Raw genomic sequence first — 26,252 nt, 5'->3', positions numbered from 1 at the left:
AGAAGTGAGGTAGAATTGTTTTAATGTCGAGATTTTCTTCACACTGGAAGCAGTTGTTCATGAAGAGGCACCTCTCCCCACAAGTCTCTCTTGTGAGTTCTGTGACTCTCAAACTAGGTGAAGAAGGTCATTCATCTTATTCTAGAGTGACTGTACATTTGCCAATAAAAAGGTGGAGTGCCCAACGATTTTCTCTGCATCACAGTTTCACAAGGGTGCCAGCCCATCTAGCATGTCTACGCCGGCGGCGTTTTGGTAACTCATAAAACATAGAATAGCATCTGGAGTGAAAAAAATAAACAGTTGAGTTTAAGTCGAATTTGAAGTCAAATCAAATCAAATCAAATTTATTTATATAGCCCTTCGTACATCAGCTGATATCTCAAAGTGCTGTACAGAAACCCAGCCCTAAAACCCCAAACAGCAAGCAATGCAGGTGTAGAAGCACGGTGGCTAGGAAAAAACTCCCTAGAAAGGCCAAAACCTAGGAAGAAACCTAGAGAGGAACCAGGCTATGTGGGGTGGCCAGTCCTCTTCTGGCTGTGCCGGGTGGAGATTATAACAGAACATGGCCAAGATGTTCAAATGTTCATAAATGACCAGCATGGTCGAAGTCAAAATCGATGTCCAAAGTGCTTAGCGGTCATATGTGAAAATAGTATAAAGACTTGTAAGATGTTGACCTTCTCCATCGGTGCCATCTTATATCTTATATAAAACAGACGTATGTATGAAAATACCCTCAAATAAAATGTTACAAATGCTGTATATTTTCGCCTCATATGAAATCCAAAATGCTAGAGTCTAGAGACAAATTAAATGTTATAGCTCCACTGTCCAAATAAATACATATGGGAGTGTATATTGCAATTTTTCTAGAAATTGTATATTTTTATTAATTTATCAGCAGGCAGTGAATTCACTAAAAAGATTGTTGCCCACTACTGTTTCAAGTGCATGTAATCACTGAGTGGCTCCACTCCAGGAGGAAGAGGCATTGTGCTAATAATGCATGCAGCCTGACATGTCACAAAGAAACAACTCCAGACTGTTATGGAAATCAGGAGTTGAAGGAGGTTAACTTGTCCTTTGAAGCTTTGGTCACGTGTGTAGCAAACTAGTCACGCACAGCAGATGGAGAAAGCTGTGCGATAATATCCTTTTTTTGGTGCATCGATGAAAATGATTTATTCAGCCGTAATAAGGTGTATAAAAGCTGGCGGTGGGTTTTCTCTCTTTGATAGTGTGTCCTATAATGGAGTGCTAATGGAATGGGTTTGGCGATAGGGAGAGTGAGGCTGGCTCAGGCTGAATGGGTGCCATCTCACAGTAGTTGAGACCCCAACTTCTAATGTTTAATGGCACACAGTCAAAGTGGACTTCTCTTCTGCATTTTGTAGTTCATACAAGCATACAAACAGACGTGTGTATGTATTTTTACCACTTGAAGGAATAGTTCAGTGTTGTGTGTGTATGTGCGTGCGTAGAAGTTGTACAGTGGTTCGTCCTTTAAAACTTGCAGTGGCGCCGCTTGCATGGTACCGCATAATTCTATTGTACGTTATTTAAGAGTGACCCACTGGTGCCATTAATGCTAGTTAGTGCTAGTTGACCACCAGAGGGCATCTTTCAGAAGCATTTAATAGCCTTCATTAGCTGCAGTACGAAAGAATGCAGGCACACCGGAGACCAGGGTTCAATTCCCCTGACAGGGAGGAAGGCGTAGGCTGTCCTAAATAAGAAATTTTCCTTAACTTAATCCGTGTGTGCTATTTCATAGTTGTGATGTCTTCACTATTATTCTACAATGTAGAAAATAGTAAAAATATAGAAAGATCCTTGAATGAGTAGCTGTGTCCAAACATTTCACTGGTACTTGCTTAATTAATTTGATTAATATAATGGTGTTTCTATTCCAAGAAAAATGAAAAACCCTCTGGGTTTCCGTTAGGATGGAATGGGAAATATGGCACTGTACAACGTCACGGTCAGGAGCACAGCACTGGGCTATTTAGCTAAAGAATCCCCATGTTGTGCAGGCATGCCGGAGACTGGGGTTCAATTGCCGACAGGGAGGAAGTAGTAGGCTGTCCTTGGAAATATGAATTTGTTCTTAACTGACTTGTCTAGTTAAATAAAGGTTACACTAAGAGCATAACATTTCTACACCCTACTTTTTTAATTCTAGTCTAACCAATGCCCAAACGGAGATTCAGTGAAAATAAAAATCGCAGGGTTAATAATATATATGTGAGAATATCCAACAGGCTTGTATATAATTCTAAATTAATAATAATAATTGCTTGTTTAAAAATAACAATATTTTGGAGATTATTTTGTTTTCAAATAATGTAAAATGAGCAAGAACAAGGCCAATCCTGAACATGGGGTGAGCATTGTCACTCATTTGGAAATAAAGCCAGTTTGTTACTTAGAATTATTTATTTATGTTTTCAGAGGGAGAGAAACCAAAAACCTACAGTCATCTCATGAGTCTCCCAGTCAAGGACAGCACAGTTATTGAACCAGCATCTGTAGCAACACAGCTTGCACTGCTATGCAGTGTCTTAGAATATTGTGCCACTCAGGTGCTGTACAACATGACCGGTCGGGAGTAGTCTACAGTACTACATTAAGAGCAAAATAATACTAACAAATAAAAAATAAAAAACAGTTTTAGTAAGTAATACTGAAGTCATGCACAATTTCTATTTAGGCTTATGTCGCCCATTCATTGTCAGTTAGAGACACAGAAGGACTCAAAAGCATAATCCGTGGTCTAACGCCCCCTTGCGCTGCTCTGGAGCAATGAAGTGGTGACACAGGGTACTGTACTAAACCACAAATGACCTCTAAGTACCGCAGCATAATCACAAAACCTTTAGTGGAGCAACCACTGTATACTCACGTAGAACCATGACTCCATGACGCAGCGACTGTGTGCGGTTTGGCTCCACAGCAACGCTCAGCATGGTAGGGTTACCCTCGACGATGCAGATGCGGTTGTCCTGCTGCTTCTCTCTGAACATATGCAGCAGCTGACTGGCGATGACCCCGTTCAGAACAGATATGGCTACCATGGGAACCACAAAGGACAGGAACACATTCACCTGTCCAGAGAGAACGGAGGGGCATGGAGAGATAAAGTTAGTAAGACTGTACTTTCTGCCAATGACTCAGTGGTTCTTCCTTTAAAAGTTTTGAGCTTATGCTGCAACCATTTGTGTTAGATGGTGGCAGATTGTAGTAAATTGCGTCATTCTGGCAACAATGGCTGACACTTAAATAACGTGCCATAGAATTCTGAGGCACCCCGCAAAGCTGTGCTGCAGTACGCCGCATAACTCTTAAATGAAGAACTACTGTAGTTTTGGCCTCAAACAGTACTGATGATGCAATCATAACAATTAACGATTAATTGTTTCTGGTCTGGGACAGAAATAATGCAACAGAGATATTGATTTCGTGAAGTCTGTACAAAAGTGGGTTTGCCATTCTGATGGGAACACAGTTGCTTGCATATTGACAGTTAATGAGTACATATTGACACAGTCTAGACTAACCAGAGGAGTTTCACAATCTCATTATACTCTGTAAAGTACCACCTGTGAAGATACTCTGTAAAGTAGCACCTGTAAATATACTCTGTAAAGTACCACCTGTAAAGACACTCTGTACAGTACCACCTGTAAAGACACTCTGTACAGTGCCACCTGTAAGGACAATCTGTAAAGTACCACCTGTAAGGACAATCTGTAAAGTACCACCTGTAAATATACTCTGTAAAGTACCACCTGTAAGGACAATCTGTAAAGACATTCTGTAAAGTACCACCTGTAAAGATACTCTGTAAAGTACCACCTGTAAAGATACTCTGTAAGGTACCACCTGTAAATATACTCTGTACAGTACAACCTGTAAAGATACTCTGTAAGGTACCACCTGTAAAGATACTATGTACAGTACCACCTGTAAAGATACTCTGTACAGTACCACCTGTAAAGACACTCTGTACAGTACCACCTGTAAATATACTCTGTGCAGTATCACCTGTAAAGATACTCTGTAAGGTACCACCTGTAAATATACCCTGTAAAGTACCACCTGTAAAGATACTCTGTAAGGTACCATCTGTAAATATACTATGTACAGTACCACCTGTAAAGATACTCTGTACAGTACCACCTGTAAAGACACTCTGTACAGTACCACCTGTAAATATACTCTGTGCAAGTATCACCTGTAAAGCTACTCTGTAAAGTACCACCTGTAAAGATACTCTGTAAAGTACCACCTCTAAAGATACTCTGTATAGTACCACCTGTAAAGATACTCTGTATAGTACCACCTGTAAAGATACTCTGTACAGTACCACCTGTAAAGATACTCTGTATAGTACCACCTGTAAAGATACTCTGTACAGTACCACCTGTAAATATACTCTGTGCAGTATCACCTGTAAAGCTACACTGTAAAGTACCACCTGTAAAGATACTCTGTAAAGTACCACCTCTAAAGATACTCTGTATAGTACCACCTGTAAAGATACTCTGTAAAGTACCACCTGTAAATATACTCTGTAAAGTACCATATTTAAAGATACTCTGTACAGTACCACCTGTAAATATACTATGTAAAGTACCACCTGTAAAGATACTCTGTATAGTACCACCTGTAAATATACTCTGTAAAGTACCACCTGTAAAGATACTCTGTAAAGTACCACCTCTAAAGATACTCTGTATAGTACCACCTGTAAAGATACTCTGTAAAGTACCACCTGTAAATATACTCTGTAAAGTACCATATTTAAAGATACTCTGTACAGTACCACCTGTAAATATACTATGTAAAGTACCACCTGTAAAGATACTCTGTATAGTACCACCTGTAAATATACTCTGTAAAGTACCACCTGTAAAGATACTCTGTATAGTACCACCTCTAAAGATACTCTGTAAAGTACCACCTCTCAAGTTTGGGAAGACAGAGGAAGATTTTATGTGGCATGCGTGAGAGAGAGAATGAGTGAGAGTGAGAGTGAGAGAGAGAGAGAGAGAGAGAGAGAGAGAGAGAGAGAGAGAGAGAGAGAGAGAGAGAAGAAAATGGCCCTGTACCTGTCTGGTTGTAGTTAGTGATATACTGTATGTTGTCTGAAATCAGGATACTACACCAGACAGACCAGAAGTGTCAATCTCTTTCCCCTCTCCAATTAGCTGCAGTCATGTCAATTCAGCAATGGAACAAGAACAATCTGTTATTATTATAACTCCAGATTGATCACCATACAGTGTAATTAGAGTGTCTATAAACCACACCAGGTGTTAAATGGATACAAACTTTTGTTAATTGGGTCAGTCAGTTGATTGCCAGCATACCTGACTATAAGTAGTCTCTATCTCCTGATTCTGTAGCGTGAGGCAGTTTTATGTACAAGTACACCCCCCGTGGGCAGGATACTAGTCTATCGCAGAGCCTGGCTATGCATAGTGCTATCTGACATGTCGAATGGCCAGAAATGTTCCTGTTTATACCGACTCATAAATGTGAGCTTAGTACAGGGTCCTGAAATAACAATAACATCGGACGTCGCACATTGTATTATTTATAGAAATAATGTCCATAAGTGCTTTGAGCACAATGTATAAAAAACATGGTATGAATGACGGTTATAGAATTAGTTTCTTCCACATTTATTTGCCTGTCTGACAGCGTGAAGCACTTACACAGTTCACACTCAATCTATTTACAGGTGAACTTTATGATCCAGCAGAGACTGGCCCATCTGTCTCTATCAGCGTCTCATGAGCTTCTCATTCGTCTGTGCCTCACTGCAGCAAAACACAGACAGAAAATCAAAGGAAAATATTCAAATGATTTCTCCCAAACACTAGCTCCTGTGGTATTTCCAAACATATTGAAATTCAAGAGGATTACATTAATTTCCCATCACAGTTATTTTTTTTGGGGGCTACAGGGGAAGAGGATGCGGCTGCCCTGTGAGGCCAGGCGGGCAAAGTGTTCCTGATGGTTTCCTGAATATCAAACTCGGCTCAGAGGAGCCTGGTCTTTCCCATCACCATCACCATCGTTATCATTCGCCTGGTCAGGTACTTTCAGGCTACAGCCGGCCAACCGAAACCAGTCCTACAGGGGGAGTGAAGGAACTCAATACATGCGAGGGAAAGATAATCGTTTGTTTAAACTAAATGAGCCTTGGATAGACGTCCAGTCTCCACCCACCACTCCTTACCCTTATCCTCATAAGAGACATCCTTCAGAATTACAGCATTTACAGTATATGTCAAGAGATTTACAGTATATGTCAAGAGATGTACAGTATATGTCAAGAGATTTACAGTATATGTCAAGAGATGTACAGTATATGTCAAGAGATGTACAGTATATGTCAAGATATGTACAGTATATGTCAAGAGATTTACAGTATATGTCAAGATGTACAGTATATGTCAAAGATTTACAGATCAAGAGATTACAGTATATGTCAAGAGATTTACAGTATATGAGATGTACAGTATATGTCAAGAATGAGTATATGTCAAGAGATTACAGTATATGTACAGTATATGTCAAGATGAGAGATTTACAGTATATGTCAAGAGATGTACAGTATATGTCAAGAGATGTACAGTATATGTCAAGAGATGTACAGTATATGTCAAGAGATGTACAGTATATGTCAAGAGATGTACAGTATATGTCAAGAGATGTACAGTATATGTCAAGAGATGTACAGTATATGTCAAGAGATTTACAGTATATGTCAAGAGATGTACAGTATATGTCAAGAGATGTACAGTATATATGTCAAGAGATACAGTATATGTCAAGAGATGTACAGTATATGTCAAGAGATTGTACAGTATATGTCAAGAGATGTACAGTATATGTCAAGAGATGTACAGTATATGTCAAGAGATTTACAGTATATGTCAAGAGATGTACAGTATATGTCAAAGAGATTTACAGTAAATGTCAAGAGATTTACAGTAAATGTCAAGGAATAAATGGAACAGAGTCAAACATTTGTTTTATATATGTTTAATACTGCTCCATTTATTCCATTCCAGCCATTACACTGAGCCTGTCCTCCTACAGCTCATCCCACCAGCCTCCTCTGGATCTTATATGATGTTTATTTAACATGAATGGAAGTAGGATCAGCCAGTAGATTGGAGTGGAGGTAGAAAAGGATATCTGATTCCTTGGCACTGGTCCCTAGGAGCTTGGGGTTTCTCTTTGACCTGTTCTGCTCTCTTTCTCTTAGGCAGATGACTGGAGATTAGGTGGTTGTCTGATTGCATGGCCCTAACGAGGCTAAACTGGAACAGGCAATTAGAGCAGACAAGCCCCTAACGAGCTGCAGCCAACCAGCCAGCCAGCCAACCAGCCAGCCAGAGCCACTTTCAACCACAGCTTTCATTGATTAGAGCTTTTTAATTATATTTTTTTGCTCTGAACTTGCACCATTTCTTGATGCAAGAGAGAGAGAGAAATATATATACATAAGGCTTTTAAAATGTTGCTGGGGATGATCTGTTGCATGTATTGAGAATAGCATGTTATTAGTCCTCTGCGGTCTGTAGTGTTGGCAAACCTTTCAATTCTAGAACATATATCACTTGATAAAGCGAAAATCCACAACAACTAAAAAAAATATATACATTGTTGTATTTTTACTGTTGATACAGTCCCAGAAAATGTTACATGTCAGCAGTCATGTTTTCAAGTTATTGAACCTTTAAGAAGCAACGTTTCCCTATCCACATCTCTGCTTCCTCTCTATTCCCATGAAGTTCAATGACAAATTATTTTTAAAAAAATGAACAACAAAAGGCTCTGTGTCTTTACGCCTACAGGGACTCCGCAGGACATATCAAACACCATTTTACTCTGTAAAGTACAATGTGGGGAAATAGCATGATTTCCAACAGCAGTATTGGCTGTGGCTCTGATGATGACTGGTCCTGGCAGTGGATTTCTGCCCCTATGTGTCAGCCCTCCTGCGCGTGAACCAAACACAGAGACCGTTGAACATGTTTCTCTTTAATGAACTGCTGCTTTTTTTTTGGTACGTCTCTTTTCATAATTTCTGCAGCCATTACATTTCACAGTCCTTTACCCTCTTGTTCTCCACCAACCAGGCTGTCGCCAGGTCGCAGGTGCAAATGAGAACTTGTTCTCAACTAGCCTACCTGGTTAAATAAAGGTGTTCTCAACTAGCCTACCTGGTTAAATAAAGGTGTTCTCAACTAGCCTACCTGGTTAAATAAAGGTGTTCTCAACTAGCCTACCTGGTTAAATAAAGGTGAAATAAATAAAAAAAATCCCTTACTGTGGCCACTGTGTGAGCCTCCCTCAGTTGGGCTGAGTAATTAAAGTTGTCTGCTTCGACCACCCACCTAAGCCAATTCGAGTTTCTTTCTGCCCACAGACCCCATCCAGACATCAGGATATGAAAACACTAGTAATGAATTCCCCTTGAAATTCCCACTCTTTATTTCTGAGCAATCTGAGTGAAATAATGTAATTATGATATGAAACCCACTAAATCGTGTAGCTATAGTAGAGCATTATTACATAACCAAGTGTGTTTCCATGTTTTGGAAAGGCTAAGGGACATCGCATTAGACTCACAGTGCCTGACCCACCCTTACCAGAACAGTGCGCTATGACAAAGACTTCCAAATGTGATTATTCTGTGGAAAGCAAGGTGATGGGAGTTTGTTCTCCGGCTGAGGCATCCAGAGACTAACATAATGCCTCTTTGCTTGGAACTCAGAATTAAGGATATGGATCAGGGATAAAGCCCTACAACAGTAAAGCCCTACAACAGTAAAGCCCTACAACAGTAAAGCCCTACAACAGACCGCTAGGTCTGTACATCGAGATGCCTGGCGCTACAGAAACAGGAGATCCTCCTGCCTGCCTTATGGGCCATTCTGGGTTTACAGTACACACTGTGACTCACTGGGACCACAGGTTGACGTGACCTGTCAGTAGGCTGTGACTCACTGTGACCACAGGTTGACGTGACCTGTCAGTAGGCTGTGACTCACTGTGACCACAGGTTGACGTGACCTGTCAGTTGGCTGTGACTCACTGTGACCACAGGTTGACGTGACCTGTCAGTAGGCTGTGACTCACTGTGACCACAGGTTGACGTGACCTGTCAGTAGGCTGTGACTCACTGTGACCACAGGTTGACGTGACCTGTCAGTAGGCTGTGACTCACTGTGACCACAGGTTGACGTGACCTGTCAGTTGGCTGTGACTCACTGTGACCACAGGTTGACGTGACCTGTCAGTAGGCTGTGACTCACTGTGACCACAGGTTGACGTGACCTGTCAGTAGGCTGTGACTCAATGTGACCACAGGTTGACGTGACCTGTCAGTAGGCTGTGACTCACTGTGACCACAGGTTGAAGTGACCTGTCAGTAGGCTGTGACTCACTGTGACCACAGGTTGAAGTGACCTGTCAGTAGGCTGTGACTCACTGTGACCACAGGTTGACGTGACCTGTCAGTAGGCTGTGACTCACTGTGACCACAGGCTGACGTGACCTGTCAGTAGGCTGTGACTCACTGTGACCACAGGTTGACGTGACCTGTCAGTAGGCTGTGACTCACTGTGACCACAGGTTGAAGTGACCTGTCAGTAGGCTGTGACTCACTGTGACCACAGGTTGAAGTGACCTGTCAGTAGGCTGTGACTCACTGTGACCACAGGTTGACGTGACCTGTCAGTAGGCTGTGACTCACTGTGACCACAGGTTGAAGTGACCTGTCAGTAGGCTGTGACTCACTGTGACCACAGGTTGAAGTGACCTGTCAGTAGGCTGTGACTCACTGAGACCACAGGTTGACGTGACCAGTCAGTAGGCTGTGACTCACTCACTGTGACCAGGCAGGTTGACGTGACCTGTCAGTAGGCTGTGACTCACTGTGACCACAGGTTGACGTGACCAGTCAGTAGGCTGTGACTCACTGTGACCACAGGCTGACGTGACCTGTCAGTAGGCTGTGACTCACTGTGACCACAGGTTGACGTGACCTGTCAGTAGGCTGTGACTCACTGTGACCACAGGTTGACGTGACCTGTCAGTAGGCTGTGACTCACTGTGACCACAGGTTGACGTGACCTGTCAGTAGGCTGTGACTCACTGTGACCACAGGTTGACGTGACCTGTCAGTAGGCTGTGACTCACTGTGACCACAGGTTGACGTGACCTGTCAGTAGGCTGTGACTCAATGTGACCACAGGTTGACGTGACCTGTCAGTAGGCTGTGACTCACTGTGACCGTGACCTGTCAGGACTCACTGTGACGTGACCTGTCAGTTGGCTGTGACTCACTGTGACCACAGGTTGACGTGACCTGTCAGTAGGCTGTGACTCACTGTGACCACAGGTTGACGTGACCTGTCAGTAGGCTGTGACTCACTGTGACCACAGGTTGACGTGACCAGTCAGTAGGCTGTGACTCACTGTGACCACAGGTTGACGTGACCTGTCAGTAGGCTGTGACTCACTGGGACCACAGGTTGACGTGACCTGTCAGTAGGCTGTGACTCACTGGGACCACCGTGACCTGTTAGTAGGCTGTGACTCACTGGGACCACAGGTTGAAGTGACCTGTCAGTAGGCTGTGACTCACTGTGACCACAGGTTGAAGTGACCTGTCAGTAGGCTGTGACTCACTGTGACCACACGTGACCTGTCAGTAGGTCAGTGTGACTCACTGGGACCACAGGTTGAAGTGACCTGTCAGTAGGCTGTGACTCACTGTGACCACAGGTTGACGTGACCTGTCAGTAGGCTGTGACTCACTGGGACCACAGGTTGACGTGACCTGTCAGTAGGCTGTGACTCACTGGGACCACAGGTTGACGTGACCTGTTAGTAGGCTGTGACTCACTGGGACCACAGGTTGAAGTGACCTGTCAGTTGGCTGTGACTCACTGTGACCACAGGTTGACGTGACCTGTCAGTACGCTGTGACTCACTGTGACCACAGGTTGACGTGACCTGTCAGTAGGCTGTGACTCACTGGGACCACAGGTTGACGTGACCTGTCAGTAGGCTGTGACTCACTGGGACCACAGGTTGACGTGACCTGTCAGTAGGCTGTGACTCACTGTGACCACAGGTTGACGTGACCTGTCAGTAGGCTGTGACTCACTGGGACCACAGGTTGACGTGACCTGTCAGTAGGCTGTGACTCACTGGGACCACAGGTTGACGTGACCTGTCAGTAGGCTGTGACTCACTGGGACCACAGGTTGAAGTGACCTGTCAGTAGGCTGTGACTCACTGTGACCACAGGTTGACGTGACCTGTCAGTAGGCTGTGACTCACTCAGCTCACAGGTTGACGTGACCTGTCAGTAGGCTGTGACTCACTGTGACCACAGGTTGACGTGACCTGTCAGTAGGCTGTGACTCACTGTGACCACAGGTTGACGTGACCTGTCAGTAGGCTGTGACTCACTGTGACCACAGGTTGACGTGACCTGTCAGTAGGCTGTGACTCACTGGGACCACAGGTTGACATGACCTGTCAGTAGGCTGTGACTCACTGTGACCACAGGTTGACGTGACCTCAGTCAGTCACTGGGACCACAGGTTGAGGCTGTGACTCACTGGGACCACAGGTTGACGTGACCTGTCAGTAGGCTGTGACTCACTGTGACCACAGGTTGACGTGACCTGTCAGTAGGCTGTGACTCACTGGGACCACAGGTTGACGTGACCTGTCAGTAGGCTGTGACTCACTGTGACCACAGGTTGACGTGACCTGTCAGTAGGCTGTGACTCACTGTGACCACAGGTTGACATGACCTGTCAGTAGGCTGTGACTCACTGGGACCACAGGACCTGTGACGACTCACTGGGGACCTGTCAGTAGGCTGTGACTCACTGTGACCACAGGTTGACGTGACCTGTCAGTAGGCTGTGACTCACTGTGACCACAGGTTGACGTGACCTGTCAGTAGGCTGTGACTCACTGGGACCACAGGTTGACGTGACCTGTCAGTAGGCTGTGACTCACTGGGACCACAGGTTGACGTGACCTGTCAGTAGGCTGTGACTCACTGTGACCACAGGTTGACGTGACCTGTCAGTAGGCTGTGACTCACTGTGACCACAGGTTGAAGTGACCTGTCAGTAGGCTGTGACTCACTGTGACCACAGGTTGACATGGTCAGTAGGCTGTGACTCACTGGGACCACAGGTGGACGTGACTTGTCAGTAGGCTGTGACTCACTGGGACCACAGGTTGACGTGACCTGTCAGTAGGCTGTGACTCACTGTGACCACAGGTTGACGTGACCTGTCAGTAGGCTGTGACTCACTGTGACCACAGGTTGACGTGACTTGTCAGTAGGCTGTGACTCACTGGGACCACAGGTGGACGTGACCTGTCAGTAGGCTGTGACTCACTGGGACCACAGGTTGACGTGACCTGTCAGTAGGCTGTGACTCACTGTGACCACAGGTTGACGTGACCTGTCAGTAGGCTGTGACTCACTGTGTCCACAGGTTGACGTGACCTGTCAGTAGGCTGTGACTCACTCACGTGACCTGTCAGGCTGTGACTCACTGGGACCACAGGTTGACGTGACCTGTCAGTAGGCTGTGACTCACTGGGACCGTGACAGGACTCACTGTGACCACGTGACCTGTCAGTAGGCTGTGACTCACTGTGACCACAGGTTCACCTGTCTGGGACCACAGGTTGACATGACCTGTCAGTAGGCTGTGACTCACTGGGACCACAGGTTGACGTGACCTGTCAGTAGGCTGTGACTCACTGGGACCACAGGTTGACGTGATCTGTCAGTAGGCTGTGACTCACTGTGACCACAGGTTGACGTGACCTGTCAGTAGGCTGTGACTCACTGTGACTCACAGGTTGACGTGATCTGTCAGTAGGCTGTGACTCACTGTGACCACAGGTTGAAGTGACCTGTCAGTAGGCTGTGACTCACTGTGACCACAGGTTGACGTGACCTGTCAGTCAGGCTGTGACTCACTGGGACCACAGGTTGAAGTGACCTGTCAGTAGGCTGTGACTCACTGGGACCACAGGTTGACATGACCTGTCAGGCTGTGACTCACTGGGCTGTGACTGTCACTGTGACTCACTGGGACCACAGGTTGACATGACCTGTCAGTAGGCTGTGACTCACTGTGACCACAGGTTGACGTGACTTGTCAGTAGGCTGTGACTCACTGGGACCACAGGTTGACGTGACCTGTCAGTAGGCTGTGACTCACTGTGACCACAGGTTGACGTGACCTGTCAGTAGGCTGTGACTCACTGTGACCACAGGTTGACGTGACCTGTCAGTAGGCTGTGACTCACTGTGACCACAGGTTGAAGTGACCTGTCAGTAGGCTGTGACTCACTGTGACCACAGGTTGACGTGACCTGTCAGTAGGCTGTGACTCACTGTGACCACAGGTTGACGTGACCTGTCAGTTGGCTGTGACTCACTGTGACCACAGGTTGACGTGACCTGTCAGTAGGCTGTGACTCAATGTGACCACAGGTTGACGTGACCTGTCAGTAGGCTGTTGCAGATGTGATTCATCCATCTTAAACCAGCCACAGTATCTGTACAAAATAACTACCTGTAGTAAATAACTATCGGTATAAAAAAATCTGTATGAAAGAACGACTGAAGGACAGCATTCTGGATGGCAAATCTCCATTTGGATTCAATTATGTGAGCCAAATGCTTGCAAAGCATTCTCTGAATTGGATCCGTGACAAGACGTTGAATATGAATAGGCACACTGCTTTTTATCTTTCATGAGGGGACCACGGTTTCAACAGAAGGGTATAGATAGATGGGTGTACACCAGTACCCCATGAGACTACCGCTTACATGGCAGGTTTAAAGTGGTGTTCTCCTTAAATCATTTCATAAACAATTGAATTACCTTTTAGTTGCTAGTCTAATCTCTATTTCAGCTACATTACACAACAGGCTCATTGTTAATAACAGTAGATGTTCTATGGCAGACAACAGTACTACTAATGGAAGAGGAACACAGTAGTGGTGAAGTAGAAGTCTAAATATTTTTGCCGTCCATCCATTGTGACATGAAAAATAGTTCTTATGTGAGCAATCTCCATGGTTACGTGATTTTTGGTCTCTCTGTTTCCTCTCCTTCTCTCTCTCTCTCTCTATCTCTGCCTCCATCTCTTTCTTTCAGAGCACTTCATATCCCTCTGCAAGTAATACTGACAACCTGGTAGTGTATTTCTTGAGGAACAGTACCAATCTGGAACCAATTTCACTGGAATGATAGAAAATAGGATTAAATTAAAAGTGAAAGTTCCATCATCATTCTCCCTCCACTCCTACCGTAAAGATGTTTCCCTCTTCCCTTTCTCAGATAATGACAAAATATCTTCAAACACAAAACTACCCTTCACCTTTTCATCTTCTGCCTCCTTAATGTTTTAGTGGCAAAAAAATACGTTTCAGGTCTGAAGCCTAAGACTTGTCTCTCTGAAGCACTTTGTTTCCCGAGATCAGTGACGTTCGTCTGAAGAAGTGGACCAAGATGCAGCATGGGGTAGGTTAATCATATTCTTTAATGATCACCAGAAAAACAAGAAAGAGAGCACCAACGAAATGTACAGCCTTGTAGGGCTCAACAGCAACAATTCAAGGACAAGATCCCACAACATAGGTGGGGAAAAAAGGCTACCGAAGTATGATTCCCAATCAGAGACAACGATAGACAGCTGCCTCTGATTGGGAACCACACTCTGCAAAACACAAAGAAATACAAAACATAGAATGCCCACCCCACATCACACCCTAACCTAACAAAATAGAGAAATAAAATGGCTCTCTCAGGTCAGGGCGTGACAAGATCTTGATCTAGATGTTGATGGTCCTCTTTCATCTCTCAGGATCTCTCTCTCTGTCTCTTCCTGGTGGATGGACAGGGCAAAGGGAATCAACAGTACAGCGCTCTGAGCCAAAATATATTGATGAGCCTCGAGATTTCCTTCTTTTAATCTAAAACAAATCACCAGCATTGTACCAGGATATATGTTATATTTATCCACTGATTAAGTGGGATACAACTTTTCACACACCAACAACAACAAAAATACCTCTTCCTGTTTGCCCTGTAGATGGTCTAGGTCAGTGCTTTCAGAAGGAATTCATACCTCTTCCCGTTTGTCCTATAGATGGTCTAGGTCAGTGCTTTCAGAAGGAATTGATACCTCTTCCCGTTTGCCCTATAGATGGTCTAGGTCAGTGCTTTTAGAAGGAATTCATACGTTTTTTTTTTTTATACCACCCACCACTGCGACTTGTATGCTCTAGTCGGCTGGCCCTCACTACATATTCGTCGCCAGACCCACTGGCTCCAGGTCATCTACAAGTCCATGCTAGGTAAAGCTCCGCCTTATCTCAGTTCACTGGTCACGATGGCAACACCCATCCGTAGCACGCGCTCCAGCAGGTGTATCTCACTGATCATCCCTAAAGCCAACACCTCATTTGGCCGCCTTCGTTCCAGTACTCTGCTGCCTGTGACTGGAACGAATTGCAAAAATCGCTGAAGTTGAGACTTTATCTCCCTCACCAACTTCAAACATCAGCTATCCGAGCAGCTAACCGATCGCTGCAGCTGTACATAGTCTATAGGTAAATAGCTCACCCTTTTCACCTACCTCATCCCCATACTGTTTTTATACTGTTTTTATTTATTTACTTTTCTGCTCTTTTGCACACCAATATCTCTACCTGTACATGCCCATCTGATCATTTATCACTCCAGTGTTAATCTGCAAAATTGTATTATTCGCCTACCTCCTCATGCCTTTTGCACACATTGTATATAGACTGCCCATTTTTTTCTACTCTGTTATTGACTTGCTAATTGTTTACTCCATGTGTAACTCTGTGTTGTCTGTTCACACTGCTATGCTTTATCTTGGCCAGGTCGCAGTTGCAAATGAGAACTTGTTCTCAACTAGCCTACCTGGTTAAATAAAGGTTAAATAAAAATAAAAATAAATACCTCTTCCCGTTTGCCCAATAGATGGTTTAGGTCAGTGCTTTCAGAAGGAATTCATACCTCTTCTCGTTTGCCGAATAGATGGTTTAGGTCAGTGCTTTCAGAAGGTATTCATACCTCTTCCCGTTTGCCCTATAGATGGTCTAGGTCAATGCTTTCAGAAGGAATTCATACCTCTTACTGTTTGCCCTATAGATGGTCTACGTCAGTGCTTTCAGAAGGAATTCATACCTCTTCCCGTTTGCCCTATAGATGGTCTACGTCAGTGCTTTCAGAAGGAATTCATACCTCTTACTGTTTGCCCTATAGACACCTGGGAGAGAATGTACTTTTAGACTGAAAAAAGGCAAGCATAAATGTGATTAGTTTGCATTGGCAACACAGTTGCCTTTACAAATTCCTGGCGCCATATTTTAGATTCAAATTCTCAAAACATGAGAAATTCTCTTTCTTTTTTTCACCTTCCTGAGCCTGAGTATTGGGTGAAAGGGGAGGGGGATGGAGGAGTCATCTAACCACCAGCTAGCCAGCCTGGTGGGCTAGGAGCCAGTGTCCAGACCCCAGCACAGGCTCTCTCTCCGGGGAGTGGAGCCAGGAGCGCATACCAACAGGCCAGAGAGCCAAAGAGGCATCTGTCTCCATCCTCCCTGTTTCTGTGCTATTTCTTAATAGGGGATGTCCCCTGACATGCAGGGTTGACAGAAGCTCCCAGCCACAACCTCTCTCCTCTGTAACATATGTAAAGGGGTTCTAGGCATTGGCAAACACTTAATCTCTCGTGGATTTTTACATAAACATCAATTGTAATTAAGCGTCAAACAAAATCAAGGCAGATTTTAGTTCTGGATTAACCCGAGATTAGCCAACCCTAATGCTAGGTTCTGAATGGAAGTGGGATTGTCATGGTAGAGGAATTGTCATGGAAGTGGGATTGGTATGGTATGGTAGTGGGATTGGCAAGGTATTGGGATTGACATTGTAGTGGGATTGACATGGTTGTGGGATTGACACGGTAGTGGGATTGACATGGTTGTGGGATTGACATGGTTGTGGGATTGACATGGTTGTGGGATTGACATGGTTGTGGGATTGACATGGTAGTGGAATTGACATGGTTGTGGGATTGACATGGTTGTGGGATTGACATGGTTGTGGGATTATTATGGTTGTGGGATTGACATGGTAGTGGAATTGACATGGTTGTGGGATTGACATGGTAGTGGAATTGACATGGTTGTGGGATTGACATGGTAGTGGAATTGACATGGTTGTGGGATTGACATGGTAGTGGAATTGACATGGTTGTGGGATTGACATGGTTGTGGGATTGACATGGTTGTGGGATTGATATGGTTGTGGGATTGACATGGTTGTGGGATTGACATGGTTGTGGGATTGACATGGTTGTGGGATTGATATGGTTGTGGGATTGACATGGTTGTGGGATTGACATGGTTGTGGGATTGACATGGTAGTGGGATTGACATGGTTGTGGGATTGACATGGTTGTGGGATTGACATGGTTGTGGGATTGACATGGTAGTGGAATTGACATGGTTGTGGGATTGACATGGTTGTGGGATTGACATGGTTGTGGGATTGACATGGTTGTGGGATTGACATGGTAGTGGGATTGACATGGTAGTGGAATTGACATGGTTGTGGGATTGACATGGTTGTGGGATTGACATGGTTGTGGGATTGACATGGTTGTGGGATTGACATGGTTGTGGGATTGACATGGTAGTGGAATTGACATGGTTGTGGGATTGACATGGTTGTGGGATTGACATGGTTGTGGGATTGACATGGTTGTGGGATTGACATGGTAGTGGAATTGATATGGTTGTGGGATTGACATGGTAGTGGAATTGACATGGTTGTGGGATTGACATGGTTGTGGGATTGACATGGTTGTGGGATTGACATGGTTGTGGGATTGACATGGCAGTGGGATTGACATGGTTGTGGGATTGACATGGTTGTGGGATTGACATGGTTGTGATTATTATGGTTGTGGGATTGACATGGTTGTGGGATTGACATGGTTGTGGGATTGACATGGTTGTGGGATTGACATGGTATGTTTGTGTATCTCATATGTTGGTGAAGAGACAGCTGGATTTCAACATGATGAAATTAAACCTTACCTCAATCATGATTTATAAAAAATATCTAATCTCTGGTGATGAAGCAGGATGTTTGGCCAAGTCAATATAATCTCTCCTAAAAAAAAGGATGTTTGGCCAAGACAATCTAATCTCTGGTGATGGAGCAGGATGTTTGGCCAAGTCAATCTTATATTAGGTGATAACACAGGATGTTTGGCCAACTCACAGCAACAGTAACACTATAGACTGTGTTTAGCCAATTCTCACCTTTTTTTTTTTTTCTCACTCATTTTGTCTTTTGACCAATCAGATCAGCTCTTTGCCCATAATTGGGCAAAATATCAGAATTGGGCGGCACTTGTAAACAGCGAGATACTTTCAGGGTTCAAGTCAAGCCTTGGCTGGAGTGTGAGCGGTAACTGGTAGATGCATGCTGTGCCACCGTCCTGTCGTCAATCATGAGTGTTGTTTCCTGGTGGCTTCACAGGAAGTTGAGGTGGTCGGAACTACTTCACACAGCATGGAGTCTCCAGAAATACAACCAGAGTGTTCCTGCTCTGCGGCACACCACTCAGCTTAGTCCCAGAGTTCCCTGTTATTCTGTTGTGCTCTATGCCAAGTACTATGTAATACTGAGCACATTCCACACGCACGCCCACACACACACGCACGCATGCAGGCACACACACACACACATATGCACGCATCCACGCGCCAACACAGACACACACATACACTCTACACCTATCGACAGGGGACGGCATACAATGTAGAGGGCTAAATTCCCATGTTTCCTACACACTCAACAACATCAGTGGACTCTAGTAGAGAATCTCTCTCTCTCTCTCTCTCTCTCTCTCTCTCTCTCTCTCTCTCTCTCTCTCTCTCTCTCTCTCTCTCTCTCTCTCTCTCTCTCTCTGTAGTGGTCAAACTGGTGGGATGAAGTGTTATGAGACAGTGTGCTACTGAACAGCAGGAAGTCAAACTGAAAGGTAAACAGGTTTTAACAGTCCAGCTGCTTCTGAAATGGGAGTCTACTACTACACTACACACACTAATACACCAACATATATATGAACACACTACACACACTACACACACTAATACACCAACATACATTAACACACTACACACACACTAATACACCAACATATATGAACACACTACACACACACACACTAATACACCAACATACATTAACACACTACACACACACTAATACACCAACATACATTAACACACTACACACACACTAATACACTAACATACATTAACACACACTACACAGACTAATACACCAACATACATTAACACACTACACACACTAATACACCAAACATACATTAACACACTACACACACTACACACACTACACACACTACACACACTAATACACCAACATACATTAACACACTACACACTACACACATCAACATACATTAACACACTACACACACTACACACACTACACACACTACACACACCAACATATATTAACACACTGCACACCCTACACAAACTACACACATCAACATATATTAACAGGGGGATAGGAGGAGGAGGAAGGGGAGAATGAGGAGGAGGAGAAAGAGGAGGAGGAGGAGGAGAAAGAGAAGGAGGAGGGGGAGAGGAGATCAGGGGGTGATGAGGAGGAGGGGAAGAGGAGGATGAGGAGAAGGAGAAGGAGAAGGAGAAGGAGAAGGAGAAGGAGAAGGGGGAGAGGAGATCGGAGGAGGGGGAGGAGGGTGATGAGGGAGGAGGAGGAGGAGGAGGAGGGGGAGGAGGGGGAGAAGAAGGAGGAGGAGAAGGAGAAGGAGGAGGTGGAGAATGAGGAGGAGGAGAAGGAGGAGAGGAGATCGGAGGAGGGGGAGGAGGAGGGGTTGAAGGAGGAGGAGGAAGGGGAAGGGGAGGAGGAGGAGGTGGAGGGGAGGAGGAGGGGGAGGAGGAGGAGGGGAAGAGGGGGGGAGGAGAGGAGAATGAGGAGGAGGAGAAGGAGGAGGAGGAGGAGAAGGAGGAGGAGGAGGGGAGGAGGAGGGGGAGGAGATCGGAGGAGGGGGAGGAGGGTGATGATGAGGAGGAGGAGGAGATCAGAGGAGGGGGAGGAGGGGGAGAAGGAGGAGGGGGAGGAGAAGGAGGAGGGAGGAGGAAGAGGAGGAGAAGGAGAGAGGAGGAGAGGAGGAGAGGAGGGGAAGGTGGTGTAGAGGTGGGGAGGAGGAGGAGGAGGAGGAGGAGGAGGAGGAGGAGGAGGAGGAGGAGGAGGAGGAGGAGGAGGAGGAGGAGGTAGTGGAGAGGAGGGGGAATATCTTCAGCCTTGGAATGAAATTATGTAAGAAATGGGCATGTTGTACTGTGGTGCTCTATGCCAAATACTATGTAATACTGCACACACACAGCTAGTGTAGTAGTGGTGACCCCTCAAAATAAAATTAGCAAAGACATACAGTATGTGGCTGCCTTCCATGTAAGAGGAGGGGGAGGAGAAGGAGGAGAAGTCGAGGAGGAGGAGGAGGAGGAGGAGGAGGAGGAGGAGGATAAGGGGGAGGAGGTGGTGGAGGAGAAGGAGAGTAGGGAGAGGAGGAGGAGGTGGTGGGGACGAGGAGAGGAGGAGGAGGAGTAGGAGAGGATGAGGAGGAGGAGGGTGATGATGAGGAGGAGGAGGAGGGGGAGGAGGGAGAGAAAGAGGAGGAGGAGATCAGAGGAGGGGGAGGAGGGGGAGGAGGAGGAGAGGGAGGAGAAGGAGGAGGAGGAAGAGGAGGAGAAGGAGGAGGAGGAGGAGGAGGGGAGGAGGAGAGGAGGAGGATAAGGAGGAGGAGGAGGAGGAGGGAGAGGAGGGGAAGGTGGTGGAGAGGAGAGGAGGAGGGGTGGGGAGGAGGAGGAGGAGGAGGTAGTGGAGAGGAGGGGGAACATCTTCAGCCTTGGAATGAAATTATGTAAGAAATGGGCGTGTTGTACTGTGGTGCTCTATGCCAAATACTATGTAATACTGCACACACACAGCTAGTGTAGTAGTGGTGACCCCTCAAAATAAAATGAGCAAAGACATACAGTATGTGGCTGCCTTCCATGTAAGAGGAGGGGAGGAGAAGGAGGAGAAGTCGAAGAGGGGAGGAGGAGGAGGAGGAGGAGGATAAGGGGGAGGAGGGGGAGGAGGGGAGAGGGAGGAGAAGGAGGAGGAGGAAGAGGAGGAGAAGGAGAAGGAGGAGGAGGAGGAGGAGGAGAGGAGGGGAAGGTGGTGGAGAGGAGAGGAGGAGGGGTGGGGAGGAGGAGGAGGAGGAGGTAGTGGAGAGGAGGGGGGAACATCTTCAGCCTTGGAATGAAATTATGTAAGAAATGGGCATGTTGTACTGTGGTGCTCTATGCCAAATACTATGTAATACTGCACACACAGCTAGTGTAGTAGTGGTGACCCCTCAAAATAAAATGAGCAAAGACATACAGTATGTGGCTGCCTTCCATGTAGGAGAGGAGGGGAGGAGAAGGAGAAGTCGAGGAGGAGGAGGAGGAGGAGGAGGAGGAGGAGGAGGAGGAGAGGAGGAGGAGGAGGAGGAGGAGGAGAGGAGAAGGGGGGAGGGAGGTGGTGGTGGGAGGAGGAGGAAGGAGGGAGGAGGAGGGAGGAGGAGGAGAAGTAGAGGGGAGGAGGAGGAGGAGGAGAAGGAGAAGGAGGAGGAGAGGAGGAGGAGGAGGAGGAGATGGGGGAGGAGGTGGTGGAGGAGAAGGAGAGTAGGAAAGGAGGATGAGCTGGTGGGGACGAGTAGGAGAGGAGGAGGAGTAGGAGAGGAGGAGGAGGAGGAGGAGGAGGTGGATATGAGGAGGAGGAGGAGAGGAGGAGGAGGTGGATAGGGAGGATAGGAGGGGGAGTAGGAGAGGAGGAGGAGGAGGAGGAGGTGGTGGAGAGGAGGGGGCAGTGGAGGAGGGGGAACATCTTCAGCCTTGATGATGTAAGAAATGGGCATGTTGTACTGTGGTGCTCTATGCCAAATACTATGTAATACTGCACACACACACACACACACACACACACACACACACACACACACACACACACACACACACACACACACACACACACACACACACACACACACACACACACACACACACACACACACACACACACACACACACACACACACACACACACACACACACACACGCTGTGTGCAATTCTCAGAATGATGGTAAGATCTGCAGAAGCATCTAGATTACATGGCAACACCAACAAGCTCTGAGCTCCACCTTGCTACACCGTTCACTCTGTGGAAATATGTGACTAAGAGCTACAACAGCAACAGCACCCCTAGGAGACATGATTGTTGTCTGTACCAGTTTGATCTCAGCCTTCGTGTGTGACAGCGGTACGTGAGGATAGAAGTGGATGGGGATTGTAAGGAGGGACAAGATCAGATTTGCTTTATTGTCCATGAACTTAGACAGAACAGAAATGTGTCTTTATACACAGCCCAACCCCTGACACACACACAGAGAGAGAGAGAGAGCGGTGGGAAGCAACAGGTCAGTTGCAGTGCCGAGCCCCTGGAGCAATTATACGTTGTTATTTGCCACAATGGAAGGCATTGGGGATAATGCCAGCAACTTTCCACACCAGATTTTCTCGTCTGGGCTGGGATTCGAACCGTCAAAAATCCTGGTTGCTGTCCTGCTACCACAATATGTTTCCACATACAACTGCAACAGTTGATGCAAAAATGTTCTCATTATTGGGTATTCATCTCTCAGTCTTAGTCTGTATCTCTCTCGCCCTCCTCTCTCGTCCCCTCTGTCTCTCTCCTTCTCCCTCTCCCCTCTCTGCTTCTCTCTCTCCCCCTCTCTGCTTTCTCTCTCCCCTCTCTGCTTCTCTCTCTCCCCTCTCTGCTTCTCTCTCTCCCCTCTCTGCTTCTCTCTCATTCTCTCTCTCCTCTCTGCTCTCTCTCTCCCCCTCTCTGCTTCTCTCTCTCCCTCTCTGCTCTCTCTTCTTCTCTCTCTCCCCTCTCTGCTTCTCTCTCTCCCCCTCTCTGCTTCTCTCTCTCTCCCCTCTCTGCTTCTCTCTCTCCCCTCTCTGCTTCTCTCTCTCATTCTCTCTCTCCCCCTCTGCTTCTCTCTCTCCCCCCTCTGCTTCTCTCTCTCCCCTCTCTGCTTCTCTCTCTCCTTCTCTCTCTCCCCCTCTCTGCTTCTCTCTCTCCCCTCTCTGCTTCTCTCTCCCCCATCTCTGCTTCTCTCTCTCCCCCTCTCTGCTTCTCTCTCTCCTTCTCTCTCTCCCCTCTCTGCTTCTCTCTCTCTCCCTCTCTGCTTCTCTCTCTCTCATTCTCTCTCTCCCCTCTCTGCTTCTCTCTCTCCCCCCTCTCTGCTTTCTCTCTCATTCTCTCTCTCCCCCTCTCTGCTTCTCTCTCTCCCTCTCTGCTTTCTCTCTCTCCTCCTCTCTGCTTCTCTCTCTCCGTCTCTCTCTCCCACTCTCTGCTTCTCTCTCTCCCCTCTCTGCTTCTCTCTCTCTCTCTCCTTCTCTCTATCCCCCTCTCTGCTTTCTCTCTCCCCTCTCTGCTTCTCTCTCTCTCTCTCTGCTTCTCTCTCTCTCCTTCTCTCTATCCCCTTCTCTACTTCTCTCTCTCCCCCTCTCTGCTTCCTCCCACTCCCCTCTCTGCTTCTCTCTCTCGCCCTCTCTGCTTCTCTCTCTCCCACTCTCTGCTTCTCTCTCTCCCCCCTCTCTGCTTCTCTCTCTCCCACTCTCTGCTTCTCTCTCTCCCCTCTCTGCTTCTCTCTCTCTTCCCACTCTCCCTCTATGCTTCTCTCTCTCCCACTCTCTGCTTCTCTCTCTCCCCCTCTCTCCTTCTCTCTCTCCCCCCTCTGCTTCTCTCTCCCCACTCTCTGCTCTCTCTCTCCCCCTTTCTGCTTCTCTCTCTCCCACTCTCTGCTTCTCTCTCTTCCCCTCTCTCTCCCCCTCTGCATTTCTCTCCCCCTCTCCATACCCCTCTCAGCTTCTCTCTCTCCCTCTCCACTCCCTGGTTCTCTCTACCCCTCTCCATACCCTCTCAGCTTCTCTCTCTCCCCCTCTCTACCCTCCTCTCTCTCCCACTCTCTGCTTCTCTCTCTTCCCCACTCTCTCTCCCCCTCTCTCTCGCAAACATGTCAGTATAACAGGCAGGGATGAGCACATAATGGTTTAATGGTTTAATGGATTAATGGATTAATGGTTTAATGGTTTGATGGTTTAATGGTTTAATGGTTTAATGGTTTAATGGTTTAATGGTTTAATGGTTCAATGGTTCAATGGTTCAATGGATTAATGGTTTAATGGTTTGATGGTTTAATGGTTTAATGGTTTGATGGTTTAATGGTTTGATGGTTCAATGGTTCAATGGATTAATGGTTTGATGGTTCAATGGTTTAATGGTTTAATGGTTTGATGGTTCAATGGTTTAATGGTTCAATGGTTTAATAGTTTAAAGGGAGAACAAACAACTTAAAGAAACGTTGCTTGGATGTACAGTGTTGATCAATGCAATGGGACAATCTCATCTTTTCAGAGATACAGGAGGATGACAACAATAGAGGCTGTGAGGAGAGAGATACAGGAGGATGACAACAGCCGAGGCTGTGAGGACACTGTCCAATCTCATCTTTCAGAGATACCGGAGGATGACAACAGGAGAGGCTGTGAGGACACTGTCCAATCTAATATTTTCAGAGATACCGGAGGATGACAACAGCAGAGGCTGAGGACACTGTCCAATCTCATCTTTTCAGAGATACCGGAGGATGACAACAGCCGAGGCTGTGAGGACACTGTCCAATCTCATCTTTTCAGAGATACCGGAGGATGACAACAGGAGAGGCTGTGAGGACACTGTCCAATCTCATCTTTTAGAGATACCGGAGGATGACAACAGCCGAGGCTGTGAGGACACTGTCCAATCTCATCTTTCAGAGATACCGGAGGATGACAACAGCCGAGGCTGTGAGGACACTGTCCAATCTCATATTTTCAGAGATACTGGAGGATGACAACAGCAGAGGCTGTGAGGACACTGTCCAATCTCATCTTTTCAGAGATACCGGAGGATGACAACAGGAGAGGCTGTGAGGACACTGTCCAATCTCATCTTTTTTAGAGATACCGAGGATGACAACAGCCGAGGCTGTGAGGACACTGTCCAATCTCATCTTTTCAGAGATACCGGAGGATGACAACAGCCGAGGCTGTGAGGACACTGTCCAATCTCATCTTTTCAGAGATACCGGAGGATGACAACAGCAGAGGCTGTGAGGACACTGTCCAATCTCATCTTTTCAGAGATACCGGAGGATGACAACAGCCGAGGCTGTGAGGACACTGTCCAATCTCATCTTTTCAGAGATACCGGAGGATGACAACAGCAGAGGCTGTGAGGACACTGTCCAATCTAATATGTTTAGAGATACCGGAGGATGACAACAGTAGAGGCTGTGAGGACACTGTCCAATCTCATCTGTTCAGAGATACCGGAGGATGACAACAGTAGAGGCTGTGAGGACACTGTCCAATCTCATCTTTTTAGAGATACCGGAGGATGACAACAGGAGAGGCTGTGAGGACACTGTCCAATCTCATCTTTTCAGAGATACCGGAGGATGACAACAGAGAGGCTGTGAGGACACTGTCCAATCTCATCTTTTCAGAGATACCGGAGGATGACAACAGGAGAGGCTGTGAGGACACTGTCCAATCTCATCTTTTCAGAGATACCGGAGGATGACAACAGCAGAGGCTGAGGACACTGTCCAATCTCATCTTTTCAGAGATACCGGAGGATGACAACAGCCGAGGCTGTGAGGACACTGTCCAATCTCATCTTTTCAGAGATACCGGAGGATGACAACAGGAGAGGCTGTGAGGACACTGTCCAATCTCATCTTTTAGAGATACCGGAGGATGACAACAGCCGAGGCTGTGAGGACACTGTCCAATCTCATCTTTTCAGAGATACCGGAGGATGACAACAGCAGAGGCTGTGAGGACACTGTCCAATCTCATCTTTTCAGAGATACCGGAGGATGACAACAGCAGAGGCTGTGAGGACACTGTCCAATCTCA

At 46.4% G+C, this 26,252-nt stretch overlaps 1 protein-coding gene across 3 annotated transcripts in view; it reads right to left on the bottom strand.

Moving 5' to 3' along the window:
- LOC118377025 (neurotensin receptor type 1-like) overlaps positions 1-26,252 on the bottom strand; it is a 118,107-nt gene that overhangs the window by 63,737 nt on the left and 28,118 nt on the right. For all 3 annotated transcript variants that reach the window (XR_008082648.1, XM_052481619.1, XM_052481618.1), the window contains exon 2: positions 2,909-3,110. Coding sequence is in view for 2 of the 3 variants with exons in the window: in XM_052481619.1 (XP_052337579.1) it covers positions 2,909-3,110 (202 nt within the window). In the remaining variant the exon portion in view is untranslated. The remainder of the gene's footprint in view (positions 1-2,908; positions 3,111-26,252) is intronic.

Source organism: Oncorhynchus keta, chromosome 27 (assembly GCF_023373465.1).
Source record: "Oncorhynchus keta strain PuntledgeMale-10-30-2019 chromosome 27, Oket_V2, whole genome shotgun sequence".
Taxonomy (NCBI): domain Eukaryota; kingdom Metazoa; phylum Chordata; class Actinopteri; order Salmoniformes; family Salmonidae; genus Oncorhynchus; species Oncorhynchus keta.
Note: the sequence above shows the minus strand (reverse complement) of the source record. Positions and strands in the feature narration are given on the sequence as shown.